We start from the raw sequence: 15,880 nt of genomic DNA, 5'->3' as shown, positions 1-15,880 counted from the left end.
CATAACTGGTGCTCCAGGTTCAGCTTTTGCAGTGGTGATCTTGAGACGAAACCCTCAGGGTTAGACAATTTGAGTGCAGAGGGTTTTTACTGAGAGGAATGAGACCTGTGCCCTCAGCTCCTTGACCACGTATGTGCAATATAAACATGGTAATGCTGGTACACTACATAGCAGTATGCTTTTTTTTTCATTGCCTAGACACTGTACATGCATAGAAGATACATAGGTTCTTGCCAAGAAATCTTGTAGCTAGCTCAACTCTGAGTTTTGTTGTCTCTTGCGTTTTTAATCTGAGTCCTTGGGCTGTTTTATGTCTTGGATCTCATGAAACTGCATGTAAGCACAGGAATGGGCTTTCTTGGGAAAACCCCAGTGGTTCAGAGGAATCTGCAGCTACGTAATGCAAGCACCTAAGCTGAAGTGAGTCTACTCCGCCTTGGGTAAACCTCTGCTCTGCTCCCAGTGCAGGGTGGCATGTTGTAGAGCCAGGCATGTCCTTGCTGCAGGAGCCACTTTCTTCTGAGGTGGTGTGGTGACGAGAGTCATTCGTTTGCTCTTCTTGGAGCAATGCCATTCGTGTAACTGACTTTAAACTGTGGGCTAGGATTGTTTAAGTGGATCATAAATCTTTTGGTTGTGAGCGTGCCATGGCAAATGACTGTGGGGTGAGGACTCAGTGTTGCTGTAACATACCCAGATACATTCAGTATCATGAGCACATACAGTATGTAAAGCCGTGTAAGCTGCTGAATTTCCTTCATAAGGGTGAACAGGAAACCTTTTCTTGGCTACTTGGCACTCTGGCCCCATACAATTTGGATTGCAAGGCAAAGGCATGTGCTGATCTGTAAGTAAAACTAGCCAGGTACTTAATGTCTCAGTAATCCAATTTGTTTGGTTGCCTGCTTCTGTTTCTCGGGATAAAACTTCCCCTAGTTTGTTGTGTTGAACAATGTCAGCACCCCGTGTCCAAGCAGCATGGTTAGATACTTAAGTGGAAGGAGGTGGCCTGGGATTCTGCTCTCACCATGTGCGTCTTGCTTTTGGGATCTCTTCTTGCATTCTTAGTTGCATGTGAGCCTGGCTGTGGTGCAGGGGCCAGGAGATGCTTCTCTAAGTCCCATGCGAGACTGCTGGTGGGACTTTCTTGGCAGGTAGAGCATTGCCAAGGGAAGGATTTGCGCTCCACAGTGCAGCAAGCAGCATGTGAGTCCCCGTTTCAGAGAGGAGTGGTTTTGACACTTTATCACTCCAGATTCAGCCCTCTTTCCTACTGGCTGGCTTTTCTGGCTGCTGTGAATGGCAGGACAGCACAGAGAAGTTAATACCCAGTGCTGGGATCTCTATAGTCTTCCACATCAGACTCAGCTCAGGGTCTTGCCCTACAGCTGGCTGCTGACCACTGGAAGGTAATGTTTGCTGTCATTGCCTGTCAGTATTTGGTTCATTGAGTTGCACTGACTTACTGAACAGGCACAGATGGTATTCAGACTTGGGAAATGCATGTGGTGGCAAGAAACAGAGTATTAGGAACACAGGTAGATGGCCCAGCATAGCTCTTGTACAAGAAAGTCAAAAGAACTTTGGATCTCAGTAGAGCAAGTATCTAACAATTTTTTTCTGCATGGAGAGAGTGATTTATAATATTTGAACTGGCAAATGTAAAACATGTCTTTCCACTTAACAAACATTTTTTACCCTACCTCTGAACCCGGAAAGACAGCAGTAGTATCTTGAGTTGCAGCTTTTTGTATCTATTTTACCCTGTTTAACAATAGTTGTTGAATAGCCCTTCTTGAATTAGGATGTGATAGATGCCTTTTGGCTTGTTATCTGAACATTAGCAGTCCAGGACAGTCCTGGTGTGTAGATTTTTCTTGTTCAGTTAGTGCTTTGTTCATAAAAAATTGTGTAGAGTTATACTGTGGGGCCACATGGGCACTGGTTTATAAAATGAGCAATTTAATGGCCTTAATTGAAATTGGTTTTTCCAGTTTTTCACTGTAATGGTTGCTTGTTGATCCTTTTTTTTTTGTTCTATTTTGTCTATTTTGTTCTATTTCATAACTGAAATATTTTGCTTTTTTCTAGGCTCACATTAAATTTCCCATTGACTATCCATATTCACCACCTACTTTCAGATTCCTGACCAAAATGTGGCACCCTAACATTTATGAGGTAAGGTGTTTAAAATAACTTTTTCTCAGACACGTGAGAAGGCCTTCTACTTCCTTAAACTTTGGGATGTATTGATGGTACTAAAAGTCTCTAGCCATAACTACAGTGTTTAGCTGTTGATGTATAACAATCAGCTTCATGGTTGAACAGTTAAATCTAAATGTTGTAGGAAATGCTGCTCTTGTAGGCGGGGATGGAGCTGTTCTCATACCCACAAGTGCAGCAGGCAGCCCCAGCCGAAGTGCCGTGCCATGAGCTTTGGCAATTTTAGGGAATTCTTAGATCAAGACTAGTGTGTGGGATCTTAACCTACTGTGATAAATAGGCAACTAGTTGTTATTTGTACACAGTTCAAGTACACTTTAATCTGAGTATATCCTACAAAACTGTGTGCTGAGACAAGAAATAATGGAAAACAGTCTTCTGCAGCAGTCAGCCTACAAATGAAGGGGTTTGGACTTGGGGTGCTCTGACTGCAGAAAGAACCAGAGCTGGGCTGGAGTCCAGCTTCAAGATTTGTCATGCACAGCCTGGTCACCCTGGGACCAGGGAGAACAGATGTCTCTGCACTTAATGTCCGCTAGCCAATTTGAAGTGGCCCTTAGTTCAGTGCAGGTATGGGTCACATTCGGAGAGTAATGCTGTGGGCTGTTGAGTCCATAACTGGATCATGGTACAGCTACATAGCAGGTCTGGAAGGGGAATGATTTTATATAGAAGCAATCTGTTCAAAATTACCAAATTTCATAGAGCTCTATTTGAAAGCTAAAGGCTTGTTTTGGCTCAAAACTTGACTTTCAGTGGAGGCCAGTCAAATTCTTGCTAAACTTTTCGATATCCTAGACAGGTGTCAGCCTGCTAGCAGTACTGGTTGAATAGTTTGAGGATCTAAAGGCTTTTCAAAATGTTCCTGTTGGTGGAGTTCTGTTAGTTTATCACAATTCTTCCTATGAGATCCATTTCAAAACAGGAATGTCATTTCTCTTCCTTGCTGTGAACAAATGATGGCTTCAGTTGATGCCTTGGGCTTGGAAGGCCCTTTTCTAACAAGTTGTTGCTGCTACATGTCCAGCCTGGAATTGAGCGTGCTTCAAATTTCATGGTGAAAACAGCACTAATGGCTTAGTAATAAATAGCCAAAAGCCTCTCCAGACTTCAGTACAGAACAGGATAATAATTGGCTTTAATTACTGGATGCTCAGGAGGGTTGCCCTAAGCCCAGGGACATCCTGAAATCAGTCATCTGACAATCTTCTGACTTAAGTTTTTGACTCGGCACAGAATCTTGCATCTAGCCAAGGATGGTGTTTCTCTTTAAGGTTCTATTTCAGTTACATGGGAGTTTGAGCTATAAATAAAGACAACTTTGAGACCTGCAGATTATTGCAGATCCATACTGTGGATGTTGATTCTGAATCCAGAAATTCTCATGCAGGAGGTGAGTGGGAAATGGTTACCAAAAATGGTATGTACAAAATGAGTCTTGGAAAGGACCTCTCCCAGTCCTGATGGGAAAGAGGAAAAATTGGCTCTAGAAACAACTGAAGGAGGAGAAACTAACCCAAAACTTGATGGGTGTATTTTGGGGTTACTCTTCATATACTCCAGCTCTCAGCTTTGTACTTTGTGTTCATAGCAGTATTTCTTGGAGCTGAGGGAATCTGAAGCAGCTTGCAGGCTGTTTTGGAAACAACATTTAAGCAATGAAGATGGGGCACTGGGATAACTTCAAATGAAATTCAGAATAAATCAGCAAAGGGCTTGAGGTTTGAGGGTTTGTCAGGAGGAGGAGAGGAAAAAAAAATCTTTTAGTGCAAGGAAGAAGAAAGAAAGTAGCAGTTTACAGAATCTGCTGGTGGGACCAGATGGTAGAGGTTGGGGCTGACGTACCAGTTCTGAGCAATGAGACTTGAGTTACTTGTGTGTATTCCCCATCTCCAGTTTACTTGGGTCATGTAGTTGAGGTAACACTGCATTCACTTCTTTATTTTTATGACAGAACAATTCTCGATCCTAATAGAAGCATAGGCTATTTCCCATTGGCAGATGAATACTCTATCCTCCTTGTTTATATCATTCAAAAGTGTATGTAGGGTTTCCTCTTGACTATGCTGATCCCTGAAACCCTATGCTGATCTTGTTGGACCCCATGACACCTTTACCCTTCCAGACTCTCTAATGCAGTGGTATTGCTGTGAGCAGCACTGCTTTGTGCGCTGGCTGGCTGCTGTGCATCAAGCAGTGTTGGAGAGTCCTCAGGATGTAGCTGAGACCAGGTGCGTGGGGAGCTACCAGCCCTGCAATCTCAAACAGCTCTGTTTGAGATCAGTTCTGATCTGCAGTTTCTCTCTTATTCCTGTCATCAACCTGTGCCTCGGATCAGGGTGACAAGCGACAGCATGACCACTGCCCGTCAACGGAGGCTGTGCCACCTGACGGTGTGGGGCTGTCTCTAGGAACTCGTAAGTCATGCCAGCAACCAGCTGCAAGAGGCAGCAAGCCAGCAGGGCCTGGAGAGGCCAACATCTGCTGGCCAGCCTTGGACCTCATTTGCACTTTCGCCCCATCCTGCAGTAAGACATTCAGACCCCTACAAGTCTCTGGAGTCAACTTCAGTGGAGAATATCATCTGTAGTGAATATTGCTGCAGCACTGCTGGAAAGCAATCGTGTCAGAGTGCTGTTGCTGATGGAGAAATGGTTTTATGGGCTTCTTTAAGTGTTTATAAATGGTAGGCATTATGGAGCTTTAAATCCGATATTCAGGCTATAACACGGATGAGTAAAACACAGATTGAGGATTACGTGGCTGTATGGCTTCCATATGCTGCCAGAATATTCTTCCTCTTGCACGCTGGAAGAGATTTTCAGAGAAACCTTGAGAGAGCATCTCCTGCTTTTTCACGTGATATTTCAAACAGCTGTGTCCTAGGGGAGCAGTGTAAGTCTGCCCTGCACCATCTGTTCAACCTCCTTGTGTCCTGGGAGAAGCATTGTCTTGATACCTGAGCTAGTAGAGAGTGCTAAACCCTTCAGTTCAAAAATTCCTGTAACTAACTTGGCTACCACTGGGAACAAAAAAATTTTTTAACCCTACTTTGGGTCTCCTGTGAGTAGAGTTCATTTCTATCACTGTGACAGTACTTGCTATCTGGAGACTAATTTAGTTTATGTGACTTTATTCCTATTTTTACTTGCTTTGCGACATTCTTTAAACCTCTTGACTTCATTGTTTTGTACCAATTTCCCTTGCTAAACAGGGTTAGTCTGCAAACTTTTGAGCATATGAATAGAGTAGACCCAGGAAGAATTGAGACCTGTTTCCAGTTCTTGTATATTTTTGCTGGCACTTGGAGCGTTCATATCAACAAGGTTAAACTGCTCAAAACCTAGCCAGAGTGGTGGAGTTGAGTCATCAGACCTCTGCCTCAAGCCAGGCTGTTCTCAACTTTTGTTTCTGTCTTGCAGAATGGAGATGTATGTATTTCAATTCTTCATCCACCTGTAGATGACCCACAAAGTGGAGAGCTGCCATCTGAGAGGTGGAACCCTACCCAAAATGTCAGGTAACAGTGTGAATCTGATGTCCAGCGGTGATCTCAAAGGCCTGTAATCTCTCTGTCCAAGACAAAGGCCTGTGTTGGGAGAGGTTTGGAAGGGAATTTAAGACTTTGGGAGTTTTAGGGCTTGAATTGAGTGGGAACCAGACTTACCAAGCTGTCTGAAGGTACTAGAGTGCTGTGTGTCCTGGTACTGGGCTAACAGTGTGGAACCTTCTGTCCTGTTCAGCGTTTCATACTCTTAAAGCAAATTATCTCAAATGTTCTAGCCTTTCCCAGTCCATGTTATCCTATACTTAGGTTTTTCAAAGTCCTCCAAGGTACTACTAATGGAAAAGAAAGTTTTTGAGTATTCAGGCCCAGTAGGAGTGACGTGCACAATCCTGTCTACTGTTTGCCTTCCAGTATTTGTCTCTGTCTTCTGTCCTGCAGCATGGTATCTTGAGCAGTCAGCCAGGTAGTTTTCTTCCTGCCAAAAAATGGAAGGATAATTAAGCATTGGAGGCGTTCAAGACTAACCTCTCAATTTTTTTGAAATGCTGGCTGAATTTCATTCTCATTACAAGACACTGCCAGTAAAGAACTGACTAAGTGACAAGCCTCAACTCATACTTAGGAAACAGCTTTGAGCATGAATTACTTATATAACACACACATTTTGAGTATTTCATTGTATATAACGCTAAAGATTGACATGAAACTTCTCATGATGCTAGTTCCCTGATTCCTGCTCTCCCTTACCACGGTGCAGTTTTTGGTGCTTACTCTCTTGGAACGTGTTGGGCTTAAGGGTAACATTTGGGGAGGAAACATTCCTCAGCTGTATCAGCAAACAGAAATAAAACTTGTCCTTAACTGCTAGCCTGCTACCGGCATCACCCATTGGGCTAAGTGCCTGTAGAAACACATTCTGCTGGGGTCCCATCTGGCTTTGCAAGGCTCCAGAGAGTCAGGCAGCAGGGCTGAAATTGTGGGAGGAGAACATGCTTGTAATGAGCTGCCTGTGTAACCTAGGGCTTCTCTTCAGCTGCTGAATTTTGTAAATCCTGCTGAGTATTGACTGTCTGCTACAGATGACCATGATTGAACTGTCTGAAGAGGGGAATGTCATTCTTCAACTTTGAGGTGGAAGCACAGATCTTCTCTAATGGTGTCGAGCATGCTCATTAATTTTTTTAAACACAGTCAGTATGAACTTTCCCATCACTCACAGCTAGATAAGGCAGGCATAAGAAAATACGGCAGACATCCAGCAAGATGTGAAGGAATGCAGCTGTGGTCTGTGTGGCAGAGAATACTACTTTTCTTCTTGCATCCCAAGTCCCACAAAGCTGAGGAAGTGGGCTTAGAATTGAGGCTCTTTGATCATTTTAGTTGCCCTTCTCCGTGTCTCCCCATTGTCCTTTGAGGTGCACAAACCAGAACTGAGCAAAATATTCAAGACGTTGGTACATCTGTATCTTGTGAAGATGGGTGATGTGCTGTCTGATTGGTTTGTTTCCTGAGGATGCCCATTTTTGCTGGCTTTTTTTGACTGCCTAAGATCTGGACAGTTTCTGCAACCAGCTCAATGCAGTAACATGACTGTGAGTACAGCCTAAGCCAAAACTTTTTACTTTACACTGGAGAGCAAAAGTGTGCTAGGACAAATCTATACCGACCTCTAAAGGTGGATCTAAGAGGCTACAGTGTGGAGAGTAACTCGAATGAAAAAAAAATCCTTTTTCAGCAACGTATATAACAGGATGTGCTGCTTGGGAGCAGCCAGTCTACATAATGTCAATTTTGGATTAAATTCATCTGTGTCTGAGCCTTCTTGTTGATACATGGACAGAAAAAGGCACTTTAACAGGTCTCTTTCCTTGAACCTCTGCTGCCTGCTCTCTGCTGCTGGTAAAGGGAGGTAGAGGTACTCACTCTGAAGACAACAGCACTGTGAACGCTTAAAACAGCTCACTGTTGCCCAGAATGGGGTGGGGGATATAAGAAAGCGGAAGGCAGGCTTGAGATCCCCACTCCTCATGCACTCAGCCTGCATCAAACAGGCTAGAACAATGTCACCTGAGAGAGAGAACAGATCCCTGACAATACTGCAGAGGGTCGGTCTGTATCCTGTCCGGTGCAATTTGTATCTGATGCTGAGGATGTTTTCAGTCACATGTGGTGTCAGATCCTATGTTCTGGGATTGCTTCCTGTTACTGTGCTTTGTTTACCTTGTTTACCCACAGTGGCACGGCTTGAGTCAGAGCAGACTGTCCGGCTGTTAAGGTATCAGCAGTGATGGAGCTGATCTAACGTGCTGGTCGGGAACGAAGTGTGCGGAGAGCCTTGCCTCTAATAGGCAGTTGCCTTGGTGTATTTAAGTAGCTTTACAGCGACTTTGGAGTCTGGGGCACCACAGTGGAAATGGGCTTCTCCTCACTTCGTTGATGAAAGCGTGGTAGAGGAAATGCTAAATCCAGACGTGAATTCCTGTCTTTGGCCTTTCCTAGACTTTGCTTGTTGTACAGTAAAACTGCTGCAATGATGCTGGAGCTGACGTGCTGGCTTTACAGCCTGTTTGTTGAGAATCAAAGAGTGTTTAAATGAATTCTTGAGATGAAGTAGAAGACGGTCTGTCTTCTGCCCATCATTCAAGTCTGACCAGACACTATTTTTTCTAGAGCTGCTGTTCTCTTTTCCTACTGAATTATATCATTTGGAAAATAAATTGTATAAGACTCCCCTGATAGCTGTGCTGAACAGACTGGCCAGACACAAGTGCTTGGTTTCAAGACCTTTCAAGAAACTCAGCATCCAAATGACCAAGCATTTCCTGGAATTGTATCCTAGATACATGATCTGGTAGATGTCCTCAGTATGCATTGCGCTGAATGTGTCCCTAAATTAATGCAAGTACTGCTAGGGCTGTCATCTCCTTTTAATCAAGTTCTGCAAAGCAGTTGCTATATACTGCTGTATTTCAAGACCTATTCCTTGTCTCTTGTTCTTCCCTTCCATTTAAATCAGAAGCTGTTGCCAGCAGGACCACCTCGGACATGCGAAGCTATTGCAGTGGTAGCTACAGCCAGGTGGCCGGGTGTGTACAGCTGCCTGATGTGACTCGCTGTTTAGTTTTGTGCTGGTTGTAGCACTGTGTGAGGAGGAAAGCGCTGAACCTCAGAAGTGCAAAGGGTTGTAGGAAATGCAGGAGAAGGGTCTGAGTGAGGGAGGTGGTGTTTACCCCTGGTAAATGCCAGCAGAGTGGGTCAGCTAGCAACCGTGTGCTGCTGCTAGAAATCCAGGAAGGCTGGCTGGCTGCCAGCAGTTACGTGACTGACTCATGCTGGCTTTGCTGAGTACCAGCAGCCGAATCCTGCTGCGCCCTTGGCTGCTTGCCCTGGGTGTTGAGAAACATCTGCACTGTCTTCCCCTTGCTGTGCTCCAGTGCTGCTGCAGCAGCTTTAGTGATGCATGAGCTGAGGAGAGCCAAGACCTGCCCACAGCTTCAACCTCTAAACACCCAAAGGGGCAGGGAAAGCTGTGCAGCCTTATCTGATGGCCTTGGGTCACAGTGGTCCTTCTCCCTACACAGGGCAGGCAGAGAGCCTGGCTTTCTGCTGGGAGGCTGAATGTCACCAAGAACAGGCTCACCAAGCAAGTTTCCAGCCCTGCACCATCCATGGGTGGTGTGGACAAGCTGAATTCTGGTCTAATCCTAGCTTTGCCTGCTGCCCTGTCACAAGCACGTGCCACGTGCACAGACGTGATGGTCTGTAGGCAGATGAGATCCTTGAGGTTTGTATTGTGTCACCTTCTCTACGATGACAGCCAGGGTCTGAAGTTCGTAAATATCTGCTCTCACTTCAAGTATTATCCTTAGTTATCCTTAGCTTAAGATTTGACTTTAAGCAAGTTTCTGATGCATCACCTAAAGAAGTTGTCGGCATCCAGAATCCGTCAATGTGTAGCTCTGACTCTGCTGTTGTGATTACCTTTTTCAGGACTATCTTACTGAGTGTAATCTCTTTGCTTAATGAGCCCAACACATTCTCTCCTGCCAACGTGGATGCATCCGTCATGTTCAGGAAATGGAGGGATAGTAAAGGAAAAGACAAGGAGTATGCTGAAATCATAAGGTAAGCTTTGCAATGTGTGATGCTGTGCTACCAGCCTCCTGTTTTGAATCGTGTAAAACGGGCTGCTTGCAGAATTTGCCAAAACCAGCTTCTCGCTGTGGTTGCTTCTTTGGAAATTAATTTTACCATCTTATTCCAAGTCTATGCTTATGGTCCCTCTAGGATTTTTAGCACACAGAAGCAGTGTGAGCTTCTGTAGCAGGAGGACTGGGCTGGTCTGTCTTTAAATTGATCTTTTTTCAGACTAATCTGGCATGATGCTCTGCAAAACCTACTGGCTGCTAGTAAATCCCAGTCGAAGTCCCCACTTGCCTTTGAGCGCTGCCAGCATTGCTTGGGAAGTGATTGAAACTGACTGCATCCTAGAATTTCTGTGCTTAATGCACTCGTGAATCATAATCTTGTCCCTCCAATTCGAAGGAACATCAGTGGGATTTGGCAAGCACTTGCAAAGCTGGATTTGATTAGCTGGAAGCACTGTTCAATCTTGACTGTCCTTTGCTGAGAAGTTCATGGTTCATCAGGTGCTGTAGGGAGATGATGTAAACTTGAGCCAGGGTTGCTGCAGAGCAGTGGATGGGCAACCCGTACTGCAGTGGGACTGCTGTTGCGATTCCCTGGGGCAAGACCACATCTGCATTGATTCTGCCAGCTGGGCATGCTGGATATACCCCTCGTTGTAGCTATGCAGGGCAGGCAGTTTGTGCGAAGAGCCTCACTGGAAGGTTATCTTGGTCCCCTCCAGCTCCCTTGGCTTCAGCAGAGCTGGATGTACTCCATAAACACAGTACGGCAGACTGAACGAGCGGGCAGGCAGGGGTGAAGGGACAGGCTGATGTCTGTTCTTCTCCCTGCTGGGGGGTAACGTGGTCCAGCAACAGCTCACAGCCTGAGTGCTGCCGGGAGGCAGCAGGCACAACCTGTGCTGGGGTGACATGAAACATTTGTCTTCTGCCAGCCCCAGGCAGCGCTGGGGTTACGGCCACCTCTTGGGGTGCAGCCATGTGCTCTGACTGCACTTACCCTCCAGTGGGAGCTTGGAGCTGCCAAATGCCTGTGGGAATCGCAGTTTTGAGCATGCTGGGGTAGAGTATCATCAGTGGTGGAGTCAATAAATCACCTTAAGAATACCTGACCATCCCTCCTGTAGCAAATGTAGTGATATTTGCTCTGAGCTCTGGCGGGTCTCTGGTGTGGAGTCCTGTAGGATAACTGATTTCATATGTTGCCAAACGCCCTTGGAGTACTCCCAAGCCTGTGGCTACAGGAACTAAATCTGTTTCTAGTGCTGCCTGTGGTGCTTCAGCCAAACATCAGATCTCCTGCCTCTGAGCTGCTGGGAGGGCTGGGGCTGGCTGGCAGGTGGGGGGGGTTGAGCCGTGCTGCTGCTGGCACAAGGCCCCGCTCATGTCGCTGTGTCCTCCTCCCCACAGGAAACAGGTTTTGGCTACCAAAGCCGAGGCGGAGAAGGATGGGGTGAAGGTCCCCACTACGCTGGCAGAGTACTGCATCAAAACTAAAGTGCCTTCCAATGACAACAGTTCAGATTTGCTTTATGACGACTTGTATGATGACGACATTGATGACGAAGACGAGGAAGAGGAGGATGCCGACTGTTACGATGATGATGATTCTGGCAACGAGGAGTCGTGACCTGCTCCCTCTATACCCCTGTACTGCCCTGCCGACTCAGGCCAGAAGGGAGCAGCGGTAACCTAGCAGCAGTCCAGCAAAAAAGTGGGGGGGGGGATCAAAAAAAAACTTTGTCTCCTGCTGTCTCCTGTTGTATGGATCTGTTTGCTCCTTTTTTATGGACCTCTTAGAGACCCTCCACAGAATGTCTGAATTCTTGCATTCTTAACCCTTTCATCACTGTATTATGATTTCTTTTTAAAAAAGAAACTCCCCTTTTCACTTCTCTACGAAACGCTCACAGCGCAACAAGTTTGCTCGCGTTTAGATTCTTGAATTAAATGCAGTCTTGCATTGAGATGTTTAATGTATTTAAAGCTGGAATAAACCCATTGGAAGCTGGGTTTTCAGGAGCTCAAGTGCTGCATTTACTGGGAAGGAAAAAAAAATCCACACAAAGCAAATTGCCAAGGTTTAGCTGCTCCATTTACAATAATAGCGTGTGTACATTCGTTTAGCCTTGTGGTGGTGGCTTTTCCTTTATAAGGTGTGGGGCGGAGAGTGTAAAGCTACTGTGTGTTGAGCTTGATGGGATGTCACTGAAAGGTACAGTATTCCTTTTCAGCCTGCTCAAGTTAGGAAATAGCTAGCCCCTGGAGCTCCAGAGGGCACAATCAGCTTTGTCTCTGAAAAAGGCTTGTGATGTGAACCCTAAAATAAACACTTAACACTTCACGTCTGTACAACTGAGCCCTGGGTTGCTATTTATTTTTTATTTTTCATTTTCTTCAGACTAGGTTGGGGTTGAAAAAGTTCAGTTTAGCCATGCTGCTGAGATGCTGCCAGCTGCCCCTCTCTGGAGGGAAGAGAGCAGACATGCCTCCCACTGCCCAGCAGGCCAGCGTTCATCCTGAACTTCTTTTTGGCAGTGGGAGACACCGATAGCCTCCTGCCCCACCACTCGCTAGCAGCCCTTGCTTCCTGCAACCCAGATACAGTGCCGGCCTGAGCCTTCTTTCTGATGCTTATGTAGGTCATGTGTTGGTAGATGCAGCTCTGCTACAGCCCTGCAGGCTCTGCGGGGTCGGTGGAAGGCAGAGCTGCCCTTGGTGCCTGGCTGGGGTGGCCAGGCTGTCCCTGTGCCTGCAGTGGCTGCTGGGGCACAGGGCGGAGGGGATGGATGTGTGCTGGGCTCTGCCCTGCCTGGCTGGGGCATGGCTGAGTGTGTGCAGCCCCACAGGAGAGGGCTGCAGAGTGCTGTTAGGGTAGAAGAGAAGGCCATCAGCAGGGTTTGACAGGCTATTTAACAGCATACTTCAGCTGGTGCACTGAGCTTGGCCTCCTGCATGTTTTTGGGAGCTCTCGGCAGAGCTTGGGGCCCTCCCTCCTGGGCAGGAGGGGAATCCTGCATGCTCGTGTCCACAGAACCCTCTTCCTCAGTCCCTCAGCACCCTCACCCCGTTGCAGTGTGCTTTTCTTGTTTGGCTGTGGTGCAGTGGCCTGAATTCACCTTTTGCATGATCCCTCGATCAACAGCCAGCCCTGCCCTCCTGCGCTGAGCCCTGGCACCTCCAGGAGCACATCTGAGGTGCTGGCCCTGCTTGGGCGAGACCCTCCATCCCCACGGGTACAGAGGCAGTTACCCTGATGAGAGCTGCAGGCTCGGGCGTTGGTTTATGCCTCCCCTTCGTATATCTCAGGGTTTTCAATGGTACGTCACCAGCTGCAGTCCCTCGAGGGGCGCTTTGGTGGGAGTAAACTTTGTTTTGTGGTTAGCTGGAGCAGGATGAGAGTGAGCAAGCTCAGAGTGTGCTGCCTGGTGGAAAAGGAGGGGAAGGCAGCGCTTGGGGAGGGGAGGAAGGCTGGTGGGGTTCTGTTTGAAGTGAGCAAGGCAGATGTGTTTTCAAAATGGTGCTTGGCTGGGATTTACTGCAGCAGGGACAGTCCCTGCTCCTCTGCCCCAGGGTGTGCCAGTGGTGCATCCCTCTGTGCCCTGCGGAGCAAAGGCAGCCCAGGCAGTGATACCGTGTCCCCCAGTGCTCCCTGTGACCGTCTGCCCTCCTGCTTACATGTTACCTGGGGATGCAGCTGGACCCCTCCTGAAGTGTCCCACAGGGGCTGCTTCATGTCCTCCTTCCAGCAAGGACTGACTCAGCCCCTGGTGCTTTTTAGAGCCGGTAGCGGGGCTCCCCTGCATCTGGTGATGGAGTGGGGCACCCCCAAGCTTCACTCCAGCCCTGCGAGGGCAGTGCCGGTGGTGGGTCCCTGGCACTCCTGGCTGCAGGACTGGTCTTGAGGCCACATGAGGACAGAGACACCAACCTCCAGCTGCTGGGGGGCTGTTGGGGGCTGAAGGAGCAGAGTATGGCAATGCTGGCTGTGCTGATGACTTGGTTTGAAATAAGGATACTGCATCTTTCAGGATTTCCCTTGTACTTTTGACCGTCTTCACTGTATACTCTCCAGTGACTTGTATTTTCAAGCTTGGTGTTGTAAGATGCATTATCATGACTCTTCTGTTACCCTTTTTTAAAGACAGAAAGCAACCTATTTTGAGAGCTCCTACATTAACCAGACTAATTTCTCTTCCCCACTGTCCTGTGCAGTGTCATTGCTTGTTGACTTGCTGGTTTCCTTTTTTTGAAATACGAACTGACGTATGAGGATTTTTTTTTTTTTTGAAACTATTTAAGAGACTGCGGAAAAATGTTTACCTGATGTGTGTATTCTGGTTTTTTCTTAATTCTTTTCTCCTGTCTCAGCCAATATTAGCGTTTACATTTGCAACTACAAGCCCCTTCAAATGCAGTTTTCAACCATTCTGAAACCAGCAGGGTATACTAGATTTCTTAGTAGTTTTCTTAGCTGAAATCTCAGATGTTTTCCTTTTTTTCTTCAGTATAATTTACCAGAAAGAATTAACTGATGCATTTTTGTGTTGTCTTCCCCTTCAGTAGTTATATTTTGTCTTTTCTGCACATCTGTCTACTAATAAAAATGTGAAATGAAAATATCCCTGTACTGTTACTTCCCTGTTAATTCATAGAATCACAGACTGGTTTAGTTGGAAGGGACCTTAAAGCCCATCCAGTTCCAACCCCCCTGCCATGGACAGGGACACCTTCCACCAGACCAGGTTGCTCAAAGCCCCATCGAACCTGGCCTTGAACACTTCCAGGGATGGGGCATCCACAGCTTCTCTGGCCAACCTGTCCCACCGCCTCACCACCCTCACAGTGAAGAATTTCTTCCTGATATCTAATCTAAATCTTCCCTCTTCCAGTTTAAAGCCATTGCCCCTTGCCCTCTCCCTATCGGCTCTTGTAAAAAGTCCGTCCTCAGCTTTCCTGTAGGCCCCTTTAGGTGCTGGAAAGCTGCTCTAAGGTCTCCCCGGAGCCTTCTCTTCTCCGGGCTGAACAACCCCAACTCTCTCAGCCTGTCCTCAGAGCACAGGTGCTCCAGCCCTTGGATCATCCCCTCCTCTGGACTCTTTCCAACAGGTCCATGTCCTTCCTGTGGTGAGGACCCCAGAGCTGAAGGCAGTACTGCAGGGGGGTCTCACCAGAGTGGAGCAGAGGGGCAGAATCCCCTCCCTCAACCTGCTGGTCACACTGCTTTGGGTGCAGTCCGTCAATTGAGTTTGTTCATTTATGGGCTACTCAAAGCTTTGAATTCAACAGCTCTTCACAAGTTCAGTGCTGTTCCAGTACCAGTGCCTATACATACAAATAAATAGCTGTAAGGTTATTAAAAAAAAAAGCTGCTGTTTGACAGCTGCCTGCCTGAACCCAAAACTGAAGAAGTGATTCAGAGTACTTTGGCAAAAGGCCATAGGCTTTGCTGTTACACTTAGGCTTCCTCAATCAGGAAGGGGGAGACCAGTGGGACAATAGGTCATGGTCTCATGTGATGGACAAAGGCCTTGAGGCAGAGCTCCTGCTGCCATGGGGTTGGGCACTGCTGGTAGCTGGTTTCCTGGCTGGGAAGGAGCACAGTGCTCCCAAAAGCACAGAATGAATTTGGTTGGAAGAGACCTCTGGGATCATCGAGTCCAACCTTTGCCCTAACATCACCATGTCAACTAGACCATGGCACTAAAAGTGCCACATCCAGCCTTTTCTTAAACACCTCCAGGGGTGGTGACTCCACCACCCCCCTGAGGAGCCCATCCCAATGCCCAGTGACCCTTTCGGTGAAGAAATGTCTCCTCATTTCTAGCCTGAACTTCCCATGGTGCAGTTTCAGACTGTGCCCTCTTGTCCCATCATTGGTTGCCTGGGAGAAGAGACCAACTGCAACCTCGCTACACCCTCCTTTCAGGTAGTTGTAGAGGGCGATCAGGTCTCCCCTCAGCCTCCTCTTCTCCAGACTAAACACCCCCAGCTCCCTCAG

At 47.1% G+C, this 15,880-nt stretch overlaps 1 protein-coding gene across 1 annotated transcript; it reads left to right on the top strand.

Moving 5' to 3' along the window:
* Positions 1 to 2,088: 2,088 nt before the first annotated feature.
* On the top strand, positions 2,089 to 11,859 carry UBE2R2 (ubiquitin-conjugating enzyme E2R 2; the record flags this gene model as incomplete). The annotated part of the gene is given in 4 exon segments (XM_009704803.1): positions 2,089 to 2,178; positions 5,646 to 5,743; positions 9,722 to 9,856; positions 11,290 to 11,859. Coding segments are annotated over 4 exon segments (543 nt in total), but the record flags the coding sequence as incomplete, so codon positions are not given.
* Between the last annotated feature and the right edge of the window lie 4,021 nt (positions 11,860 to 15,880).

This window comes from Cariama cristata, unplaced genomic scaffold (assembly GCF_000690535.1).
Source record: "Cariama cristata isolate BGI_N322 unplaced genomic scaffold, ASM69053v1 scaffold10747, whole genome shotgun sequence".
NCBI lineage: Eukaryota > Metazoa > Chordata > Aves > Cariamiformes > Cariamidae > Cariama > Cariama cristata.
This window is presented reverse-complemented; position numbering and strand designations above follow the sequence as displayed.